Source organism: Vigna umbellata, chromosome 8 (genome assembly GCF_029865625.1).
Source record: "Vigna umbellata cultivar VRB3 chromosome 8, Vumbellata_1.0, whole genome shotgun sequence".
In the NCBI taxonomy this organism is placed as follows: domain Eukaryota; kingdom Viridiplantae; phylum Streptophyta; class Magnoliopsida; order Fabales; family Fabaceae; genus Vigna; species Vigna umbellata.
This window is the reverse complement of record NC_142172.1, coordinates 29,370,565-29,395,688: the sequence shown is the minus strand read 5'-3', so window position 1 is coordinate 29,395,688 and position 25,124 is coordinate 29,370,565. Positions and strand designations below refer to the sequence as shown.

Sequence of the window (25,124 nt, the reverse complement as noted above, 5' to 3'; positions counted from 1 at the left end):
GTTCCTCATCTTTATATCCAAATGCTTTGGTTTCACTTGACTCGTTAAAAGCACTAGTCGCTTCTAGTCTAGACGAAGTGTTCTTAGACGTTTTCTCGTTTATCTATAATTTAGAAAATTCATTGTCTAGCTCTAACGTTTTATGGTCAGGCTCATGGTCATTGAACTTAACATGGATAGTTTCTTCTACCATAGACAAAAAGAGTTATAAACCCCAAACGCTTTAGAAGTTCCAAAATATCCAAGCATAATTCCTTCATCATTCTTGGAGTCAAATTTTCCTAAATTATCTTTGATATTTAGTATGAAACATTGATAAACAAAAGGATGGAAGTATGAAATGTTGGGTTTCTTGTTCTTCCATAATTCATATGGAGTTTTGCATAAGATAGGTCTTATATAAACTTTATTATGAATATAACAAGTTGTTTTGATTGCTTTAGACCAAAAGTGTTTAGAAGTGTTAAAATCATTTAACATTAAATCTGGCCATTTCTTGTAAACATCTATTTTTTCTCTCAACGACTCCATTTTATTTTGGTGTCCTTGGAGTTGAAAAATTGTGTTTAATGCTAGAGTTTTCACAAATTTTTTGAAATAATTCATTTTCAAACTCTCTACCATGATCACTTTTGATTGAAACAATTTTGCAACATTTTCCATTCTATATCTTCTTATAAAGCTTATAGAAGGCTTCAATTGCTTCATTCCTATGGACTAAGAATATAACCATGTCCATTAGAGAAGTCTTCGACCACCACAAGTCCATAGCGTTTACCACACATAGACGTGATCCTTGTAGGTCCAAATAAATCTATATGAAGCAACTCAGGAGGTCTTTCTGTAGAAGCAACATGTTTACTTTTAAAAGACTCCTTGACTTGTTTGTCTTTTGTGCAAACACTACAAAAGATTTTATAATTGAATGATACCTTAGGCAACCCTCTTACGAGGTCATGGCATTGCAACTTTGAGATTAATCTCATACTTGCCTGACCACATTCATTATGCCATGTGATTGCCTCATCTTTCATAGATACTAGACATGAGACTCTTTGAGCATGCAATTCATCTAGATCTATTTTCTACAAGTTACCTTGTCTATTAGCATAAATTATTAGTAGATCTTGGTCATCTAGGACTTTGTAATGACCTTTTTAAAAAAACAAAATTATATCTATTATCATGTAATTGACTTATGCTAAGCAGATTATGTTTTAGTTTTTCTACTAACAAAACATTACCAATAAAAGGGGAAGCGTTTATACCTATCTTTCCAACACCTATTATCTTGCCTGGTTGATTTCGTCTAAAGGTCACTGATCCTCCTTTCTTGTTTCTAAGGCTTTGGAACATAGACTTTTCTCCTGTCATATGTCACGAGCACCCACTATCCAGCATTACAGGCGTTTCCTTATGGACATTAAGCATATCTGCAAGAGAAACACTTTTATCTTTAGATACCCATCTTGCATTAGGTTCTATCTTGTTAGTCTTAGGCATCTTTCTCTTTTCAAAGGTTGATGCATAATTTGAGTTTTTCTCTTTAGCTTTGACAAAACAATTAGTTTTGGGTTTAGACATATGATGAGTATTATAGCCATTGAACCCTAAACCTCATCTAGCAAAAGGGTGTTTCACGCTTTTAACATCTTCAACAATTCTGATAGCCCTGAAGAGTTAGACAACAAATCTTCCTAGGTACGCATAAGTGTTTTATGAGTTTTCGCAAACTCATAAACGAGATATAGTGTTATAGAAAAACTTTTCGCAAACTCATTCTATTGGGTCTTTCGAGGAGGAGGTTCCCCGTGGGTTACACAAACACCAATAACATCTGAGTCAGCTATATAAGGGATCGACACCACTCTTTACCCAAAACTTTAAGGCAATGGGTTAATGAGTCTTTCATCTTTATATACTGCTCTATTTTCTCATTTCTATTCAATGTGAGACTTAGACTTACACTTGGATACCCAACACATTCCTCCTCATGATATGTTGTCTTGTTGAGCTTAACTCACTCTTCCCACTAAACAATTCATCTAGTTACCTTTTAACTTCACCAAATTAAATGTTACTGAATTTTACACACACTTCTGATTTTTACTAGACTCACCCGTTTAGAAACTTTAATGTCCCCATTTTCAGAAAATCACGAGTTCAAAAATTTGAAACTTTTTTATATTCCATTTCACTATTACAAAACAAGTAAACGCATCCATCATTAATCAAATTCAAATAAAAAAAACATAATATTTTTTAGCAATTATTAAGTCTAATGACCACGTCAATCCTATATACAAATTATCTAACGTAAGGTTCTATCAAAATGTAAATAATTACCTAAATACACCCTCCAAAAAATGTATTTCAAATTCAAACAAAAAGAGCTGCTTAACTTTGAGATATAGATATCCAAACATAATAAATATGATTAAACAAGCAGAGAACATTATTTTTGAAGAAAAGAGAGTGAAGAGATTTTTCTTTGTTAAAGAGAGTAAAATCCATAAGTATGTGTGTTTTGTTGTATTGTGTGGTCACAATCTTATTGAACATGACTAAAAAAATTTGCTACCCCAATCTTGATTTGCGAGAAGATTTGGTGAAGGTGCTTTTTCATTTGGCTTGTTTGAAGTGTTAATTTGGATTGAGTTTTGTATTTGAGTAAAATGAAAAAGTTAAATAAATATAATGAAGAAAACTCAAATTCATTGTCCTGAGCATTTTGATAGGAGGTATAATCATAATCTTTCATATGAGTTGTTTCTTAAAACCTTTTAATAAATCTTTTTACTCTATTCATTATGTGGCAAAAGTTAAAAAATTTATAAATTAAATTTAAAGTTCTATATTTTAAGATTTTTTTTTTAAGAAAAAATATCAAAAGTTATGTTTGTCATCAGTGTTAGTTGATTGTATAAAATTAACAAACACATAAAAATAGAAATTTATTTATTATATCCAATAAACAATTATTTATAAAAAAAATAAAAGAACCAGCTCATTATTATATATTACATAAAAGAACGTAAATAAGAGTTGTTATTAAGTTTCATTAATATATTTTGGAGTGCAGTGTATGGTACATTGGTCCATAATGGACCCTCGTAGTCTGCGTCCAGCAGGCATACTGCAGTTGTTGTTGCCAATAATTTCTTCAGAAACCAGAAATTGTTGATTCTACGAACTCAGCACATGAATTGCTGCAAATTTCTAGCCGTTGCTCTGTTTTCATCTCACCAACCTTCCTAACTATTTAAACCCCTTTGTCCAATTCACAATGCTATATTGTTTTTTGTGTCACTATTTTTTTTCACTAATCTTTACGTCAATCCAAACTGGTTCTGTACACAACACCACTCTACTTGGATTTTTATATACAACCAATATTTAATACATTGGAAATAAATTTTACATTTTCACTTAGTTTTATTTATTCCCTAGTTTACAAGTTTTTCTATAAATCACATTGTATAAACAAACTTTAAGGTTCCACACAACAGAACTTGTTGCAGAACATCACATTAGAGTTGACTCTTCTTGACCAGGGAGTACATTTATAAAATAAAGTATAGTCGTGACTATACATTCAAAAAATGAATATTTGAGATGATGATATATATCATGCCTGACAAGTCAAAAACTATGAAAGTTAAATAGTTAATTTTTCAATCTATTATCCTTTGAATGAGCGTGATAGTTTAATTCAGTGTACTTATTATACATACATCATTTTCATTCTTTAAAGCAATAGAAATGTTGGTTGCATCTCATAAAGGTGATCTAACATAGAATTGGCACTGCTTCAATCAACACCAAAACATCAAGAAGGGTACATCCATTGAGGACATTCTTCTTTTTCCTCACAAACTTGTCAAATTCTGCATTGATTAATTTTTCATGCCATATGCTTCTAATGCACCTGCACCCTTTCCTATTGTCATGCTAAAACCATAGACAACTACATCAACACCCTTAATATGTAGATCATATTTTTGGCATCATATTTATGGTTCAGGTCCCATGCCATGCCAGCCATTAGCTTAGGTGTTACAATATTACAAAGACCAATGTTCCAAACTGATACCACTTTGGCAAATTTTAAACCTTTCAGCTCTGAAACTAAAGTAATCAAATATTAAAAAATGAGTCCCTATATGGGACCTCAAGTTCTCTCTCTATAACTCCCTCTTCTTAGAAGGAGAATCTCCGAACCACTAGTTTTCTGTGAGCATTATCTAAAAGATGAAACGCATGGAAATCTTCTGTGCGTCTGAAGCCTCAACAGCCATATGCCTCAGCACGGATCAAGCCTCGTGTTCATCTTCTTCCAACACCATTCTGCTTGGAGGCAGAGTCATTGACCGCCACAACCCCATTATCAATGACTCAAGAAGGAGCACTTCCAAATCTCTCACTGCCCCATGTTCCTCTTCTCACTCACCCATCAACCCCAAGCCTTACCATGAGCTCCACAAGCCCAACAAAAACTCTTGTTCCAAAACTCCAACCAAGGCCCATCAAAATCACAAGAACAAAAACACCACCCAACATCTCACCAACACTTCTAAACCAGTGACTTCGCTTAAGCCACCTTCTGCTTCAATCACTCCTCATGCTTCCACTAGATCTTTGCTCGCTGCCTCCTCCTTATTGGATTCTTCTTCACATTATGATCCTGTTTTTCAAGATGAAAACATTCATGTTTCTAAACTTTCTAGCTCTTCCCATCCAAAATCTTGTTCCTCGGACCAGGTTAGTTTTCTCTCTCTGCATTTGCCTCAGAGCCACACTTCTTGCAGCTTTATTGTATGGCTAGTGTGAAACTAAATATTTGGAACACCATTTCATAGTTATCAGGAATGTTTGCATTGGAGGAAACTCTGCAAAGTAACTTCAATATTTGAACAATCGGTTCGAGTAATTTTGTTTTGCAGGTTGTGGTATTGAGAGTATCTCTGCATTGCAAAGGCTGTGAAGGGAAAGTGAGGAAACATCTCTCCAGAATGCAAGGTGAGAAACCTTATCTCTAGCATGAAAATTGAAACTTTTTTTTAAAGATTAAATTTGAAAGCCATTTCCTTAATTGGGGATCTTGAAGTTGTTGATTCCATGAGCAGGAGTTACTTCCTTCAACATAGATTTTGCTGCAAAGAAGGTGACAGTTGTTGGGGATGTGACTCCATTGAGTGTCTTGGCTAGCATATCGAAGGTGAAAAATGCACAATTATGGCCAGCAACTGCATCAGCTACTGTTGAAACTAAGTAATAAAGAGGGAAGTAGAATATTCATATTCATGTATCCTTCACTCTGCAATTTAATTATTGTAAATGCAAATGTTAGCAAGCTAGGAAAAACCAAGCTAGAATTTTCGAGAAAAATAATGAAGTTGAACTTTTCTCTAATTACAAATAAATTTCACATTATCTATATTTCAAGCCCATCTTTTATTATTTTGAAGTACGACTTGTGAAGTTCACATGTTAGTATTCATGGAGTTCACATGTGAGTATATATGTTTTTATTGTTAAGAAGTTAAATATTTCTATTTTTTTATGCATATTTTCATATTGTTTTTTCTAATATTTCTTTAGCTGCTACAATCTCTTTTTTTTAATTATATTTTAAATGTGTGAATATCTTTTAAGGTTTTGCATCATGACGACAACAAGTAATTATCTAATAAATGATAGTTTCTATTGAATGGTTAGTGTGGATACTTTTATTGTTTTCATTTAAGTGTAATTTGTTACTTGAATATGCTAATTTTAAAAAAAATTATTTTTTTATGTGATGTCAATGTACACATATTTATACATTAATCAATTAAAAATTATCTAAATATGATTCTAAACTAACTATTATATAACTAATAATTAGATGATAATTATATATATACATATATATAATTTGTACACTATATCTACTATAGGTGAATTCAATTTAAACACAATCTAGTGTCATACAACATCCATGTATTTCTTTAACATTTTATCTCATCTTATTTTCCTTTTGTTTTATAGTAGCTGGGAATCTAATTGAAAAACCCATCCTAAAATATAATTTATTTAATATAATTAAATGCCCTTTTAGTATCATTTTACTGCCCACTCTACTTCTATAAATATACTATTTTTAATATTTTCTTTGAAATAATATTTTGTATTCATTATATCTACAAGTATGGTGCCATTTCACATTTGTGAATCTTTTAAGAAAACCTTTTTTTTTCTTTCTGTAAATTAGGTTTATTTTTAATAGGGAGGGGTAACGAGAATTATGCTTTTCGAGGTACCTGGAACAGAGGTCTCTTAATATTAAGCGTGTTAAGAAAATCTGTTAAAAATAATTAAGGACTTTTCATTTCTTTTAACCTACTTTTAAACTACTTATTTACAAATCATTTAATATATAATTACAATAAATTATATATATATATATATATATATATATATATATATATATGTGTGTGTGTGTGTGTGTACTCCAATATAATATATAAGAATTTAAAATTTACTTTTATTAAAAATCAATTTCATTCCATTTAAAATAGTCCGATTTATACTTATTACAAGATACCGGTATCACGTGTGCTTTAATATTTGTCTTAGTCCCCTTTTCAAAAAATGTCATATTTGAATTTGAACCAAGCTTAATTTAATTCGATAACATATTAAATTTTATCAAACAAAATTTTACACATTTTAAAAAATAAATAAAATAATTAATTAAATTAATATGTATAGATTATATAAAAAAATGATAAATATATATAACAGTAAAACAGAAAAGAAAATGAAAGAAAACAAATTAATTAATTATAATATCTATAATAATCAAGGTCAATTTTATTTCATCTCGATATAGTTAGAGTCAATCATTTTCTATTCAATGTATTGTTCACTTTAGATACTACAACCTTAGACACAATTTTATCTTTAAAAAATATTTTAGAATGTGAAAGAAAAAAAAATTAAATTGTATTTGGCTTCGACTTTTAAATAATAAATAATTATTGGATGTCGTAGAAAAAAAATCTCAATTTGAAAAATAGATGTTATGACTTCTAACTTATCAATAAAATGTTGAAAAAATAGAAAGAATATTTTTGAATATATGTTATTCGATGCTCAATTTTTACATGAATTGAGTCAATTGTTTTTGAACAAAGTTCACAAATAAAGTGTTAATCGATATTTATATGTTTAAACTTTTCATGGTGTGAGAAATTAAAAACAAGATTCTTTAAAAAAAAATTCAAAATGTATGAATAATTCTTGTAGACAAACTCACTAGTCATTAAAAATATAAAGCGCGATATTTTGATGTCATAGAAGATTTGGATAAAGTACCTTGTTTAATAATATAAGAAATTAGATAATCAAGGGAAAAAATAATCAGTTGATTTTCATAGTAATTAAACAAACTAACCTAGTATGCATCAATATTATGGCCTTAGACTACATGTAAAACTCATGCTTCGTTGTCTTATAATGTTATAATAAGTCATGCATTTTATATATATGATGACATATATCTTAAATCCATAAAATTACTTGATGTAACTGCATATTTAGATCACATTTATAGTATTTTTTAAAATATGGTTATTAATTTAGACCATTTTTATAATATTCTTAAATTGTATTATACATTATGTCGCATTTTATAACTTTAAAACGTGACTTACTACTTTTAGACCACAATATAACTATTGTAAAATATGTTGTAGACAAAATCATTGGATAAATAATTAAAAGAAGTGAAATACAATAAAGTTAATACTTTAACCCTTTAAACTAATAACAATGTAATATTTAGATTTCAAAAATGTCCAATGTATATCATACTAAAAGTTACAAGCATCCAAACTAATAGAGTTAAAAGGTAATTGTATTGTATGTGACTAAAGACCTTCTCGGTCTTATCAACTATGTTTTGAAATAGTTACAAAAAATATTAATAGGTTACTGAATGTCAGATATCCAGTACCAAATATCTTACAACAACTAGCAGGATGACCATTGAATATTCTGTAATTGATGGACTATCTATCTGATATCGAGGACTGGATGTCCGAAGGAGTATGTTGACAAGTGGGTGTCGAATACTGAAAATTGTGTTCCCCAAATCAAAGGTTACATCCATCTTTTCATAAGCACGTTTTTTACTAGATAGGGTGTTACTATTGATACATACTTTTGCTTGTTGGAAACATTCTCACGTTAGATAACTTAATAAAAAATGGGTGCAGTTCCCTAAAGGTAAGTTGGTCATTGGGCCAATAGGTTAATGGCCCATAACTCAGTCTCATTCAGGTGAGGACCCAAACGAGCACATTTGTGTCTACATCTTACAGGTCAACCTATACTTCACCAATGGTGTCATCATGTTCAAGGCTTTCCCCACCGCCCTCAAGGAGGTGGCCCTAAAGTGATGGACCAGACTTCCTCCCTATTCCATAGATTATGTCAACATCTTGACCAAGGCTTTCACTGCCTAGTTCTCTACCAATTGCCATTATGACCACACTTTGTTTACTCTCTTGAACATTAGGCGGGAGGATGACAAATCGATGCATGCATTCATTGATCGGTTCAATAAGGTGGCTTTGTAGGTAAAGAATCTGAATTTCGAGCTCATACTCCATTACATGATTATGACTCTGAAGTCATGACCATTCGTCAACGATTTATGTATGACGCCCCCAACGAGCAGGCAATAGATAAGACTCAAAGCTACCAGGTATATGCACCGGAAAAAGGTCGAAGAGTAATGCGTTAAGGTGAGGAAAATTGGCATGCAAGTTGTTATGCAGTCTGTCGAGAAGAAGGGAAATGATAGAGAGGCAGAAAGGAAGAATGATCCCTAACCTTGGGAACCCAGGCTTGCCAAGTTCTCATAGTATTACCTTGCACTCAGTAATGAAGTTCCACTCAAATTCCAACGACATCATCACCATGCATGGAGACCAAAAGACAGTCAAGGTTGCTACATCACAAGCTTGTGCTTCCCGACCGACCCCTCCACTCAGTATCAATAATGTTGAGTGAATGGAGTTGGCCAGGTGTTGGCTGCAAAACCAACGGCAAATGCACCGGTCATAGCGTAGCAAGTGATAAATATCGTTCTCTCCGAGGAAACTTGTGCAACACATGACAATTCTTTCTTTTATAACTCAATTAGACATCAAAGCGTACAAAACAACACAAGAAACTCTTTTTGGTATTTTATAAAGCAGTTGGTGTGCAAGGAATTTAACATAGTGTATTTACAATTTGCTAAGACTAGAATTCATCCATTTCATTCTCATGCATTCACAAACATTTCAATTCCATCCAATAGATGTTCAATTTTAATTCTAGGTTCAAATCATATTTCTCAATACATCAAGAACCACAATTCATGCATAGGTGATCAATCCAAAGCAAGCATTAAGCATAAAAATTGAACAATAACATGAATTGGAAAAGCATATATCATTAACATCACAAAATACATAAGAATTCCATGTTTTACAACTAATCTCAACAAATAGGAAAAGCCCTCCATGGTGGAGAACTTAGGGTTCTACAAAATTGAAGAGATATGGAAGAAATTGGAACCAAAGAGAAGATGCACAGCCTTTCCCAAGGTTCTTGGCAGCTGCTCCATGCTCCATGTGCGCCTCCTCTTCGCAATTCCATCTCCAATTCTTGACCCATCTTCTTCCTCAACCCAAAAGGGGAAAAATCACCATTGATGAAGCTTGAAGACCCAAGGAGGAGTGAGAGAGCTTCCCAACACCCCAAACAGCCTCCAAGGACCTCTCTCAATCTCTCTAGGTGAAGAATGAAGTGTAAAAGGAGAAGAATGCCCAAAAAATCGCGAGACTCATGTTTAAATAACACAGTTTGACACATCAACGTCATCACTGCTCAGTAGTAGAGCCCTAGCGCTCAGCGCCAGCCTTCGTAGCAGTTCTCTGGAAATGTGGCGCTCAGCACCATAACCACTGGGAGCTCTCTGTAAGTGTGGCGCTCAGCGCTGGAAAGTGGCGCTTGTTAAGCGATTTTGGCAAGCGTACCGAATCGTTTAAGTAATAAAACCATGGTAAGACCAGGTGTCGTTTTCCCAAGAGACTCGTAATACTACAGAATTGTGTGATTAACAACTCATTTAGACTCAAGAACGTAACATTCATTTACAAGCATGTGCAAGAAAAATAAATTTACACATAATTACATGGTTGGACTTTGGTGTTTGAAGGCACTTAGAAATGGAATAGACTAGAAATGGTATGCAATGACATTGCTAAGGTTAGGTTTCACCTATTTCACTCTTGTGCATACACAATCTCATCTCCCTCCATCAATTTACTAAAGTCAATCCACAAAAACACTCTAGCCCTAATCCCTTAGGTAAAAGAGCCTAGGTTTTCCCTATTAAACTCTAATCCCTTGGAAAATCCAACAAGTAAACCCGCATTAAAGAGCTAGGATCTTAAGACAACATGTGAATCATCTTCCATCCCTAGAATCAATGACCACAAGGACTCTTGTTTAGTTCAAGGTTTCATCTTACGTCCCCATAATCCATGAAACCCTAAAAATCAAATCATGAACAATCCTATTACATGCAAGCTTTAAGATCAAAAACAAGAATACTAGCAATTGATATAAAAGGCATATATATAATCAAATCATTCAACAAATACACAAGAATTTATAGGCTACATCTATCCCCAACAAGATCGGTTTGGCTCTCCATTTCCATGGAGAGCCTTTAAGCTTACAAAATGGCCATGGAAGAAGATGAAGAACCCAAGAGGAAGAAGGGAGTGTTCCCACGAGCCCTAGCAGCCCTCCAAGCTCTCCTCTGAGTGAGATGCACCTCCAAAGAACCAAAGACCCCAAATGCTTCGAGACAACTTGAATAAATAGCATTTTGACACATCAGCAGCGTCACCGCTCAGCTGCACCCTAGCTACAGCCCAGCGGTAACATTCCAGAGAGGTGGCGCTCAACTGCACGCCAGCTGCACCCCAGCGGCAGCATTCTAGAGAGGTGGCGCTCAGCTGCACGCCAGCTGCACCCCAGCCACAGCATTCCAAAATTCTATATTTTTGTTTTACTTCCTTTTGTGGCTGGTTAAGCTCTATACATTGGTGGAGGTTCTTCTAAGCATAATATTAGCTACAAAATAAGGGGATTAGTGATGATAATACATCAATGTAGCCTAAAACACATTTATTTAGAAAACAAGACAAAAGAATAGGATTAAGCAAGTTACAAGTTAGAAAGAAGTTGATTTTGCTACTAAAATGATGCTTACATAATGGTAAGAATTAGCATTATCAGCACTCAGCCCCAGACAATTTTGACAGCATTCTAAAATTTATGTTCTTGTGCAATTCTAAAGGCGTCCAACATGGGTATTTGCTTCAAATTAATCTTTTATTGTCCCAAAACATGTTATCTTGAGTTCTTGCTTGTTTTCCTCCACTGGAATTGTTTCCTATTTATTTATTTCACACACTCAAACAAAGAGATTAGAGGTAAAAACAAGCATACACTAAATAAAACACAAGAAAACTAGAAAACACATTAAACTTGAGGATAAAACAAGGTAAAAACTATGAAAGAGTTGATTTATTCACAAAATATACACACAAAAATACGTAAAATCAACCGTTATCACCAGGTCTATTGTGGAAGAGGACCTTGATCCCCGAGTGGGAAGTGATCCAAGGATGGAACTAATAGGGAAACAAGGCACTTTGCCTTGTCTGATGAGCAAGGATTGAAGATAGACGTATGATAACGTTGTCATTGACGCGATCAAATTAATACTATTAAACTACAACAACTTCAGTATTGCTAATATAATAGCCAACAAAATAGAAAGGGAAATTCAACCCTAATTCGTCTCCCAACGAACACGAAATTGATTCTTAACAAATTAATTCTTATAAAAACTATACAAAAGGGTTAGTAAAATAATAAAAAGGATAAGATAAAGAAAAGATTAAAGAACAAAGTAACAAAAGATAGAAAGAAATAAATTTATAAAGAGATTTGAAAAGATAAAAATAATGATAAACAAAGGGTTTAAGAACTCAAGAGTTTGAGAGGACAAGAAAGCGAGAGAGAATATTTAGTGTTTTTGGAGGAGTGAATGAGTCGAGAATGAGAAGAGAAAAGAGAAAAGTTAGTCATGGACAATTTATATGTCTCATCCATTTAATGTGCTTAATACAAATAGATTTTGAAAAGAGATATTGTATCTCTTAAAGACCCAGAAATTTTGGAATAGAGTGCTGGTGCAGCGGATAAGAATGAAAAAAGTGACGGAGTCAGAGAATTTGTCTTCTCGAGAAAGAAAGGAAAGAGAGAATATTTCTAGACACTATTCTAAAAAAACGACAGCCAAAATACAAAATTTTACAACTCGTCAAAATTTATTTTCTTCACTTAAGCTTTCGTTTTCAACTTGACCATCATTATCAAATTTTTCTCGTGAAGTAAGATATACATCTTCTTCTTTTATCAATAGTTTTTAAATAAAGGAGCAACAAATTGTAGTTATTGAAGAGTTTTAGAATTAAAATATAAGGAGAGGACTCTCATTACGAATCACTTGAATAATTTTTAATAACACTTTGGTCATATATCAATTATAAGTATAAAATTTGATGACAATGTGTTGAGAATGCTCCTATTATTAACTTTACCTTATTCTTGGCTGACATTTTGAGTTTCTATAATTAGTGCTACTTCTATTGGTGATTCATGAATACATTTTATACACGTTTAACACACTTGAATGGATTGTCCCATTAGCCCACAATAAAAGTGTTGAAAGAACTAAGTATTTTAACTTGTTGAACTACTTATGTCAATCTCGTATAACTCGTACCCCATGCACAAGGTAGAGCGAATTAACTCACAAAAAACTTTACATGTTTTAATCTCTAAGTTAAACAAAAATCTTTTATTTTATTTTATTTATTCTTTCACTCCATACTTGAATTCTTAAACTTTTTTTCTTGCTTGCATTTAGCATTGATTAATTATTATAGTTTTCTTTAACTTAAAAAATAATTTATTTTTATGATTTTTTTTATGAAACCTTTAACTTTAACATATTTATTTGGTGTGAGTTTTAATCTATGTTTACTTAGATTATTTTTCAATATTGATTAATATTTTAGCATAGATCAATGAAGAGACGATTTTTCAATTTAAATATTGTTAATTTTTTTATAAATTAACTAAAATTCATTTCCGTGTTGTAATTGTAAATATGAAAAAATGAATTTTATTATTTAATTTAGAGAAATAGCATCTTTAAATAACTGAGTCGTATGTATATATAAATTAATTATATGTTTAAGAAATTTTCAAAATGCTTTCTTAATAAATAAATATAATAAGAAGAATATAAATAAATAAATGGACAAATACAATAAAAATTGAAAAGTGAGTTAATTTTAAAACTATTAAAATGTTAAGTAAATAAGTAAATCAATTTGGAATGTGAAAACCCATATAGTACAGCAATTAATAATAAGGAATTGAAAATGCAAACTAAAATGATTATAAAATTAGTGAAAAATAAATAACAAGATATTAGCAAAATAAAACAAAACTTGCAAAAGAAACTATAAATATAGGTTATAAAGAATATCATGTCTAATTTTCAGTTCACTTTTCAATTCTGGGCATTATTGTGGATCTCAAATAACAAATACAATTTAATTGCTCTTAATAAATCATATATATATATATATATATATATATATATATATATATATATATATATATATATATATATATATATATATGATTACAAGTCCCATGTAATTATTTCCATAAGTACACATAAAACTTCTTGTGTTACACTTTTATGCAATTAGACTATTCATCAACACTTGTTAATTCCTTTTTCACGCATTTTCTCCACTGCTTCCATAAAAGGATAAACATCAATTCAAGATTTTTAAGTACATTTCTTCTTTATATAAAAGACTTTTACTCAATTTATTATCTTAGTATGTTGTGTACCTCTTTTCTCATACAGTATTTTTGTAAAGGGTTTTTCACAAAGACTTTTTTAAAGTTCTATCCTGTTCAAATGCGCTTAGACTTCAGCTATTTCTCAGCATCGATAGATCTCTTGTTCAAATTTTTACAAATGTAAATTAAATTCGTAATGTCACACTAAAATTATTCATCATGTGTAGGAAGTGTAAGCAATGTAAGCAAAATTTTGGTAAGAAGAATGACGAAAACAAAAGGGGGACAGCTGTGTTCTCAGGGATAGGGATAGAGTTTAAGTTGTTCGAAGCTCACGAGTTTGGACCACAAATGGAGGGTTTTACTCCAAACCTAACGGTAACAAGTTCAAGTTCATGGCTTTTGTCCACAACCTATTTGCATGTGTTGAGTCGCCATCTGTCACTTTCATTGACTAAGCATGGCTACATTTATAAGACAAAAACATAATAATATTCCCACCATCATTCATGCCAAACCACTGTCCAAATCCAAAGGGCATTTGTACACGATAATATCCAAAATTCTATATGACACTTTGCTTTCAAATAATTTATTTATCTGTAGTTCTGATCTTCATCCATATCTCCTTTCAATTGGTTTGTATATGAAGTCATTTTTCATAAATTATTTAAACTGATGTTAAATATTTGATCGAGCTAGTTAGATTCAAGTTTCGTAAGTTTGACACAGTAACTCAAATTCTCAATGATTATAAGAGTACTTGAAAAAAGAAATTCTTGAAGATTATAGTAAGACAGCTGTGTTTGATTCAATGAAGATTTTGATTTACAAACAAAAATAAGTAACACCAAATTTGATTTGAGTATCAAAATATCGAGTTTAATCAACAGAATGATTTTATAGAACTCAGTAAATTTAGTTCTTATGTAAATCAAATTTCAGTTTAATTCAATCAAGTGGATGATACCATTGAAAAAATTAGCAATGATTTGTAAAGTTAAAAGAAATACAATAATCATATAAATGACTTGTAAAATTTAATCAGAACTTATATGACAACACAATTTGCAAATTTAAAAATCACTTTGTAAGGAGAGAAAAGGATGTGAATTTTAAATGAATAACAAAGATTAAAAGAAATTCCATAACTTGAAAAGTCAATGCATAAGATGGAGTAGTGAGAGTGAGAGAAATAAAAACCAAACACAGAGAAGTTTAAAACAAAAATAAATAAATAGAAGAGTCATGTCTTATGGAAGAAACTATTGGTACAAAAAAAAATAGAAAATATACCCCACATCCTTTCTTGTCTAGACATATTTTGACATTTCTTGATCTATGTAATGTTAACATAAAATATGCATAGTATTATATTACTTTCTAAATTAAAAGAGAGTAATAAAAGGTAAAAAGAAGATAACGAAAATAAGTAAACTCAAAAACCCTTAGCCTAGTTTGCCCGAAAGATTATGATCCATTTATTCATCTTTTGATGAAATTAACATTGTCCTATTTGATTTACATTACAGGGAAATAAACTATGGAAAGAAGAAAAGACTAATACTATGATCTCTGGTACCAAATTTCTAGGTACTGATTACCTCTGCCACCAAATCATCTAACAATGATCTCTCAACTTCCCTGGCTATTCCATCAGTGTAAACTTTAAGGTCCATCCACTCAGATTCCCCAACCACTACATTCCCCTGGCCACCATCACTTACTGTTGCTTCGTTCACTACCATCCTCAGAAGGCCATCTCGGAACCCGTTTTTGGTCAAATTAGAACCAATGGCATTTTTTATTGCTGATCTAGAGAAAGAGAATTGCTGACTGATCTTGAGAATTCCTATATTTATATGGTCAAAAAGCAATCTCCTTTGAGACCTTGAACAAGTTGTCCCGTCACTATACCTTTTTTCAAGTTCATCAAACACCGAAAGACTCACAGGGCATTCTAGGGAATGCCAAACTTCTAAAATTGTATCGAGCTGAATTCCATCAATGCCAGATTCGGACAAGACATCCATAATGTAAGAACATTCCCAGCTATCTTCAGTTGTTCTACATAATCCTTTGTCTGCTGCTGACATTCCCGCAGATACTTCCTCACCCTCTTCATCACTTACTGTCATGGGTCCCTCCGCATAGTCATCAGATTCCAACTTCAGCAACTGGAGTTGCATTCGCAGCCCTATCAACAATTAAAGTTTCATTAGAGAAAGGAATGAGTCTAAGTCTCAAAATCACGCTTAAGAGAAAGATGATCAGACCTTGAAATATCATTTCAACAGTTAAGCAGCATATCGTGTCTAACTATTCAATTCAAATACCAATTATCACAAAACATTCGCAGTTAAGCATACTAGAACCTATATATGAGGCCTTATTTATGCAGTTTTATTACCATGGTTAGAACTATTATTTTAACAGAAGCTATTGGCTCACGATGCAGTCCTCTCATTAGTAAATCTAGTCTAACCTCAACTCATTATAGAGAAAATTCCATTAGTGAAAACAAAGGATGCTATCACACTGAAACTCAACTAAAAAAAAATCACACTGCATTTTTTTTCCAAAAATACACACGAGCGAAGGTAATTGCTAAACCATAGTTAATTGCTGTCATTCACTGCTATGGCAATTCACTGCCACCCAATATTAGCAGAGCAGAATAATCAACATAAACGTCTAGCTAGCTCCCAGTAGGTCGGCACTGAGAATTTCAAAATGAAGGAAATAAAAGATTGAGTAACTAAAGCAAATAAATGTGAATCCAGACATAGGATGCGCAATAACACTATATTGACACTGCACAATAGTAAAAATAAATGTCTTGTTCAGTTACCTTGTAGATCAGCACTCAGACTTTCAAAACATTCAGAACAAGAAGACAGATCATCTGTAAAAGCAGGTTCTAGGATGGAGACAGGGCTGGGTTGATCAGCATCTTTACAGCAAGAAGTTTCAAGTCCAGGAACAGGTGGTTCATGGATGACTGAACTTCCATGAGGCGACGCAGCTGATAGATCCTGAAATATAACAACATATCATGTAAGAAAAAACATAATGAACTTTGGAAAATTTTATGCAATTCATTAATTACAGGCTAGTATATTGGATTATAAGAAAATATAACTGTCCTCTTTTGGAATGCATCTACTACTGCATCTAAACAGTTCTGCATTAACAACTTCTATTTTCTAAAATGTACATATTTTATTTGAATAACATCAAGTTCAAAAAAATAGATAAAAAATCTCCGGGAAAGAACTATGATGTCATCCGGTGAAAGAACTAATATAGCAAACCATGTAAGGATGAACCAGAAAAAAGAGATGAAAACGGTGGAATGCCATGCAGGTGAATTAATAGGCTAATTTGCTAGATGTGATATAAGTTGAACAACAAGAGCGAAATGGTTGATCTAAATGGATACAGGTATATTGTCTAGTAAAATCAATTAATGACCACAGCATTAACAATATACCAATTGAAAATCAGAAACTTAACCTGCTGTATTGAATTGTTGCCAACCGCACCACCATGGCCTTCAATCACAACATGAGAAGATAATTCAGGAAGCACCTTATTCAAAGGTTCAGAAGACTCAACTATGCTTCCATTTGTCACCTCCGTGTCATCATCAGCAACTGCACTTGGAACTTCAAGCTTGGCCGAATCTTCAAGAATGATATTCATTTTATTCTGAACTGTATGTAAGTCAGCACAAAACTCATCTACTTCTAGCTTTGACGAATGCAAAGACCAAGACTTCTTGTGACCGGATCTTGGGCTTCTGTTATTTACACCATGTCTATGATCAAGACTCTTTGCTGCTCTTCTCCTCTCACGTTTATGGCCTTCCTTCGGCACCATATATCGATCAGAACAAAGTGCTTCAGTGCGCAAGAATGTTTTAGGACTTCCAAAGGAAGTGGAGGAAGAAGGAAGAGATTGTGACCTTGACAAACTACCAATGCAGCCGTCCTTCCAACCATCCCTGCTGCTGATACCCAATGGTTCAACCCACTTAGCAGGTTCGCTATTGGGAGTAAACTTATCATGGAAACCTTCCCCAGTAGCCGTGCCAACAAAATTTGCTGCCTTCAAGTCTTTGTCAGGGATAGAAAGCATTTCTGCCAGCGTGCTACTCCTGCTGATTCCCTCCACCTCTTGAGACTTGTGTGTCATTTTCCACCTCTCTGACAATCTCTTCTTCGCCTCTCTACTTACAGAAGATTCACCGGAATGGGATGATCGCCTGCTACGGCTGTTTAAGTCGAATGAATTTCCCAAAGTTGCAGTTATTTCCCCAGATATGTCAGGAGATTCATTACCAGAAATACTACATGAACTATCATCCCCAGCATATCCCGCAATTCTAGAAGTTGAAAGCATCATGCCGCTATTGTTAAGACTATTTCTCATTTGCCTAGTAATTTCCTTAGCAATTTCTCTAGATTCAAAAGAATCTTGCCTCCAAGAACTTGCACTTTCAGGCAAATTTGTCACTTGACACAGTTCACCGTCTCCTTCACGCCCCGACAGAAAATTATGAGAACAAGGTGATGATGCAATTCTGGTACCCTGCACTTTTCCAAGATTGGGTTTCAGGAGGACAATCTTTGTGGGGACTGCGTCTTGTTCATGTCTGCCCTGAAATTGAAGCTTTGATGATTTTGGTGAACTATGCATCACATGTCTTTTGTCAAAATGATAAGGATAACCATCAAGATGCTTTTCATGAGATCTATTGTAGTTCAACCGTGTTTTCTCCCTATCTGACCTCCAACTTAAGTCATCTTCATACTTCTCGATATCCATAGTTTCTGCATGTCTGTAATGTGATTGAACCGGAACAGTTTGAAGATCATTTAGATGCTTTTTAAACAAAGAATCTGGCCGCTTAAAGTATTTCAGCAGAAGATCCTTGTTAGAATCCAAAACCTCAAGTGTGTCTCGGAAGTCCTTTGAAGACTGTAAATCTTGATGAGTTGCAAGGCGTTTGGCATCCATGAACTTCTGTTCAATGAATGACATTTCAGCATCATTGGTCTTCAAGTCTACACACCCTGGCGACGGATATCTACTGCTCTCTACCTTTGGAATCTCAGAAACCTCAAATACATCCTTAAATTCTTGGTGATCCCTTAAGCCTCTCCTAGATGAACCACAGTCATATGGCACTCCTTTGCCGCGTGTTTTCTGCAATTGTGGAGTCTTCTGGTGGTTTTCAGATAAACCCTTATGCTGCTTATTAATAGGCTGCTGAAATGGCAGTCCATCAAGACCCATCAATCTGGCGATGACTCCAGGGGATCTTCTTTTTGATTCAGATTTCGGTGACATCTCTTCGTCTAATAACTTCTTAATCGGTGTTCCAAGCAGTTTTTTCGAAGATCTCCAACCAAATTTGTGAGAAAACTGCAAAATTCAGCATATTTACTATCAAGGATTTCTTTTCTTTTAATACAAAATACCTCATTCAGAGAACTAAATGCTCTACCCCACCACCGAATTTGGCAAGTTTCTTCATTAATCGGTAGATGTTTCCAAGTAGATCATGGTCAATTGTACAAAAAAACAAATAAATAGGAAAATCCAGCTTACCGAATCTTTCTCTGCAGCAACACCACCGCCTGAACAAGAATCAGGTGACAGATTCGGAGGTAGTCGTTGTCTATGAACCTGTTTGTTCCTCGGAGCTGCACGACAACATTAGCATAAAATGAAGATTTAGGATCAAATACGAGGAAACTGATAATAAAATATTGCCGATAATAAAAATAATATTTGTTTGTAATAACTAGAATCAAGACAAGGAAGCAACCAGGAAATTTGTTATACAAACATGAACAGCTTATCATGAACAAAAGAAACCACTGAGATAATAGCAGTGAAAGAACATAACTCCACAAGGAGTCTAGTTAAACATGAAGCAGACAAAAACAGAACAAAAAACAGAACAAAAAACAAAAAGAACATTTTTTGAATACCATCAATTGCCAGACACCGTAATGTGTGATCACAAAACATTGCAACCGCATAAAATCATTATGAAAACAAAGGAAATCATGCCGACTACACCGCAGAAAAGGTTAGAAGGCAGGTAAAAGAAATGAAACAGCAGAAAGCAGCATTAACTCGGGTCCTTATAATCATTATTTTTACCATGTAGCAGATTCCACTGGTGAGAGAAAAGGACTAGTTGTTGTTTCTTAGAGATTCCTCTAGTTTCACACTGTTAAACATTTATCTCTAGTGGACTAATAGGTTAAATTATTGTCCCAGACGACTGATCCTCAATAGTAAATAGTATAAAAAAAATTATACTCATTAGGAAAAAAAGAAGGCCAAAATTCAAAATAGATTAAAAAATGCCTACGAAAAATAAACAAAAAATTAAAAAATCCGAAATCCAAATTAATAAAATAAAATAAAAAAGAGAAACATTTTTTTTTCCTGAGAGAAATCAGATGAGCAACAGGAGGCAGAAGCAGTAAAATCAGAAATCCTGAGAATGAAAGAAGCAGTTTAACCGAACTTTTGGGTGAAAGAGAGAGTGACCTTGAGTAAGAGAAGGTTGGTGGTTGGAGTTGCTGCGGCGGAATTTGTCCATGAAGAATCATGAACGAGGAAGGAATGCTGATGGTGAAGGGTGGAGAAATGAAAACCCTAGGATTCCTAGCAGTGTTGAAGATTAGAAAAGGAAAAGGCACAGTGAAATGGAGAGAAAAACGTAAAAGAGGAGATAGAAATAGAGAAAAATGTATTTGAAGAGAGAGAAAGACAAAGAGAGCATTAATGGAGATCCGTTACGTTACAGGCAACAGGCGTTGAAGGAGGGAAGAGGGAGGAGAGAGAGAGAGAGAGTGCGTGTGCCTGAGGGTGAGAGTGGGAAAGGGATGAGTAGTGAGTGGGGTTTGTTTTTGAACTTTCAAATACAGAAATGCTGACACAGGATCCTCACCTTCTGCGCGGGCAAGTGGGGGCGTCCAGAAGCGTGTGAGGGTAGACTGCAGCTTCATTCACACGTGCCAAAGACATTGGATACCACTCCCTCCCTTCCCTCTCCATATACACTGCAAATGCAACTGTTACGTATGTAAGTAACTGTTTCTAATAAATCAAAACATTTATTAAACATAAATTATATATAAACTTTACAATTATCTATTTATTAATATATTATATTTCTAATATAGGTATATTTTATAATTTTTTTCAAATTCTCAAACCTTAACTAATCTACTTTCTCCAGCGTTACTTTTGTGTTGTGTATTTTAATAATATATTCTGTAACATTTATGAATTTGAATGAGACTAATACATTCAGTGAAAACGTTATATTTATTAAACCTAGAAGATATTATAAGTAATAAGTAATGTAATTAATGTATTACAATAAATGATTTTGCAATTAATAGATTATTAAACACAATAATTAATACAAGTCAACTTTTTAATTTAAATATTTTACTATATTTTTAAAATTTGTGGTCTACTTCACTTTTAACTGTTAGTATAAACTCTACATAACTGCACATTCTTGAACTCAATGATAACTAAACTAATTATAACTTGTCAATATGAAATTTTTAAACATTTTGTTTGACTTCTCTTTAGTATTTTCATCTATTTCTTAATCAAGGAATATCCATGAACTGTGACAAAAGCAATGATAAATTTTAACTAATTCAAATTTCAATATAAAAGTAATAGTTTCTCATCTATTAAGCCTTATGTTTCTTTTCTATTTCAGTTTTGTTAATGTATCTAAGCCAAATATTTGAATCTCTACTAAACTACAATAAAAATCTCTCTAACTTTTCTAAATTTTTGGAGCATCTCCTTATACAGGAATTGAGATAAAGAAAGTTATTTAATCAAATATAATTCATAGTAGGGTTGGAAATTTGAATTTTGATATTAATTTTTTTGGACGTAAGGATGGATATTAAGTTGTTATTCATTTAAAATATTATGTTGATTGAATTAATATAACTTTAGTTTACGGAGTATATGTAGTTTACAAATTATATATTAGATCTATTAAGATTATTCTTTGAAATGTTTGAAGAGAATTGATTGCTTATTATGTTTTCAACTAAATATTGAATCTTTGATCTCCAACTTATAACTTGAAATTATTGAAACATGTAAGTTATGCAATAATTAGTTGTAAATGTACATTTTAAACTCGTTGGGACTTGAATGTTTGATTTAAGTTTTGAAATTTGTTATTAAACTTATTTTCACTCAACAAAAATCTTTCGATCTAAAATCATAAGTATGACCGAATTAGATATAATGATTATAAATTAATTTAGTAAAAGTTAATTCAAAATTTAAGATCAATGTCAATCATAAGTATGGTTGAATTAGATATATTTGTCAAGCAAATTTAAAGTCATTCAACAAATTTAAATCTAAAAGAAATTACAACAATTTTTCAATTCAATTAGTACAATTGAGGTATAATACAATTAATATCTTTGATTGAATTGTATGAATGGTAACTAATTTAAAAGTATATAATATGAATATATGTATAAAGATCTATGTATTTGATTGAATTGATGATATTAAGTTGTATGTTGACCTAATATGCTTATTGTATGTATTAAGTGCATCTACCTATATATAACAAAAACATTATAACTTTATTAAGTATCTAAATATTATATATTAAGATTTAATCTGGTTAAAAGTTAGATGAAAGTTTATTACACATATGTAATATATGTTGTATATTGATGTCTTAAACCACTAATGAAAAATGGTTCAATTACATTATATGATTTACGTTTAACTATAAAATCAAACGTTAAAAAGGTGTCGTTAAATTTTAGTAAATAAGAGCCATTTGTTTATGTTCAAACCCTTTGTTATCAAACATAAAAAATATCATTTACATCGACAACCCTAGATGTGACAGGTTTTATTGGTTACCAAAATAATTCCTTTTTCATCTTTTGTCAGTGAATAATTTCTTTTACTATGATACTTGTTAAATGTCATTAATTAATGTTGTGGAAAACCCTTTTTCACTAGTGCACCAATTTAGCTGACCAAATTTTTGTCACTAATATTTTTTTGTCAGTACCTTTACGAACTAATATCACTAACAAGTCATTTTGTATCTTTAAAACTAATATAAATTGATTACTATTTCAATCATAATTTGAGACTTTATTATTTTAGTAGCTAAATGATTTTTTTTCTCCTGTATTAGAATTTTTATGGATAAAGTACATTATTGAGATATGTTTCAGTAGGATTTTACGAGACCGAGAGATTAACCTTTGCTTACGTGTCTTCCTTTCTCCCGAAGGCTGGAATTGCCTGAGCTGCTTGTCTTTGTTCTGTCGGAGCCGTTCGGTTGACTTCTGTCATAAAGGCTTTCAAAGTTTTCCCTTTCTCTTGCTTAGTATTTACTAATTCTGCTGGTGTTATCTCCTGCTTCTGATTGGAGGCGTATTGCCTTCTAAAGAGGGTTTCTATAGTGGCGAAGCAATCCGCTATGTTTGGGAGAAGAGGGTTATACCACTCCAATGTTTCGTCCTTAAGAGATAAGGAGAAGGCTTTGCATATGACCAGGTCATTGTCCGTGTAGAACGCCACTGCATTGGTGAAGATCCTAAGATGATTGTCGGGATCCGTTGAGCCATCATACATCTCTAATACCGGAGGATTTTTCTCTGGGATTGGAGTTTGCATGATGGTCGTTGTAAAAGGGAGTAAGCTGGTTGGCCGAACGGTTTTGATGGGCGGAGGTCCTCTCCTTCCTCGACCGTTCGGGTTGGTGTGCTGGGATGGCTGCCGATTACTACTTCCCTCGTTTCCATTCTCGTGGTTTGAGGCGGACCGCTCAGTATGGACCTGTTCCGCCCTTAGCGTCGCAGTCTCTTCTGCGTGCTTTCGCTGCATCTCTTGCTGTGTTTGCGCCTGCGCCTGTATGGTTCTTGCTTGTGCTTGTATCTGTGCTTGCATCTACGCTATCAAATCTCTAGTGTTCTGTTGTTCCTTCATGCTCCTCGTGGTCACCATTGGGTTTGCCGCTCAGCCCCACGGTGGGCGCCAAAATGTTTTAGTAGGATTTTACAGGACCGAGAGACGAACCTTTGCTGACGTGTCTTCCTTCCTCCCGAAGGCTGGAATCGCCTGAGCTGCTTGCCTTTCTTCTGTCGGAGCCGTTCGGTTGACTTTCGTCTGGGCCGTTCGGTCACTTCAGTCTTGGCCGATCGGTTGCCTTTGTGCTCCAGGGGGAGGTACCTGTAAAAGATACTCCGACGCTCAAGTTAAGCGTGAATTTGAAGAGCCTCGGCTCTTGATTGAGTATTCAGTGAAGGATTATCACTACTAAATGTTTGGGTGTTATGAAGGGTGAATTGAACGTACCTGGCTTTCGGTCCTGGCTTTGTATTTATAATTTATCTCATGGATCCTGAGCTGATACAAGCTCAATAAAATATAAACAGAATAAGATATAAACAGATTACCTGAAAATCTAGTTGGTTGTTTATAACCTGCTTATCAATATCTTTAATTAGATATTCTTTGATTATTTTATCATCTGCTGGACTGTTGGCCCAACAATAGCTTAAGCGTTGACCCAATTGCGATCCAATCTTTGACCTAAGTGGATGAACCGAACGGTGCTGATTGTTAACCGTTTGGCCTCCACTGGATACGATACAAGATATATAAGTGTGATTGTTTTTTTAATCTTAATAAAAAAATGTATGCATATTAGTATCATTTGTATTTTATGTATGTAAAAAACATAATAATTGTAATTGATATCTCTTTTTACACAAGTTATGCTTTTATGCTGAAACAAATTATTTTATTTTAATAAATACACAAACTTTACATTAGATATCATAATAAAGTCCGATATAAATTTATGTCAAGAATTTCTCTAACATAAATTATCCACATAAACGTCAAAATTATTAACACATGTAAAAAATAAAAAATATCAAACTTAAAATGTGTCTACTATTTGTCTCAACTGAAATTTCTATACCTAAAATACTTAAAATGTGTCTGATATTTATCTTTAAATATGTATTTTAATATGAATTTTTCAAAAAAACATAAATTGATAT

The 25,124-nt window shown here is 33.0% G+C and overlaps 2 protein-coding genes across 4 annotated transcripts; one reads left to right on the top strand and one right to left on the bottom strand.

Annotated features, from left to right (window-relative positions):
- Nucleotides 1–4,084: 4,084 nt before the first annotated feature.
- Nucleotides 4,085–5,439, top strand: LOC124823515 (protein SODIUM POTASSIUM ROOT DEFECTIVE 2-like). The gene is made up of 3 exons (XM_047295723.2): nt 4,085–4,761; nt 4,944–5,019; nt 5,127–5,439. Exons 1-3 carry the CDS (start codon nt 4,252–4,254, stop codon nt 5,273–5,275), a joined length of 735 nt encoding a protein of 244 aa, XP_047151679.1. The 5' UTR covers nt 4,085–4,251; the 3' UTR covers nt 5,276–5,439.
- A 10,022-nt stretch (nt 5,440–15,461) lies between these two features.
- Nucleotides 15,462–20,907, bottom strand: LOC124823519 (uncharacterized). 3 transcript variants are annotated; one of them, XM_088097819.1, is made up of 5 exons: nt 20,578–20,907; nt 19,621–19,715; nt 17,521–19,434; nt 16,856–17,039; nt 15,462–16,201 (listed from the first exon to the last, which is right to left on the bottom strand). In XM_088097819.1, the coding sequence occupies exons 1-5, from the start codon at nt 20,627–20,629 to the stop codon at nt 15,594–15,596; spliced, it is 2,853 nt and encodes a 950-aa protein (XP_087953945.1). In that variant the 5' UTR covers nt 20,630–20,907; the 3' UTR covers nt 15,462–15,593. The 3 variants fall into 3 exon arrangements, with proteins under 3 accessions (XP_087953945.1, XP_087953947.1, XP_087953946.1); XM_088097821.1 differs by lacking the exon at nt 20,578–20,907 and adding an exon at nt 20,182–20,533; XM_088097820.1 differs by lacking the exon at nt 20,578–20,907 and adding an exon at nt 20,007–20,141.
- Between the last annotated feature and the right edge of the window lie 4,217 nt (nt 20,908–25,124).

What these genes read in the sequence shown, in the direction of transcription:
- LOC124823519 (XM_088097819.1), bottom strand. Translation starts at nt 20,629, where the DNA reads ATGGACAAATTCCGCCGCAGCAACTCCAACCACCAACCTTCTCTTACT. An exon ending in GCAACAATTCAATACAGCAG is followed by an intron (nt 17,040 to 17,520) that starts GTTAAGTTTCTG and finishes GTTATATTTCAG; the next exon opens with GATCTATCAGCTGCGTCGCC. An exon ending in TCTGAGTGCTGATCTACAAG is followed by an intron (nt 16,202 to 16,855) that starts GTAACTGAACAA and finishes AATTGTTGATAG; the next exon opens with GGCTGCGAATGCAACTCCAG.
- LOC124823515 (XM_047295723.2), top strand. Translation starts at nt 4,252, where the DNA reads ATGAAACGCATGGAAATCTTCTGTGCGTCTGAAGCCTCAACAGCCATA. An exon ending in AATCTTGTTCCTCGGACCAG is followed by an intron (nt 4,762 to 4,943) that starts GTTAGTTTTCTC and finishes TTTGTTTTGCAG; the next exon opens with GTTGTGGTATTGAGAGTATC. An exon ending in ACATCTCTCCAGAATGCAAG is followed by an intron (nt 5,020 to 5,126) that starts GTGAGAAACCTT and finishes TTCCATGAGCAG; the next exon opens with GAGTTACTTCCTTCAACATA.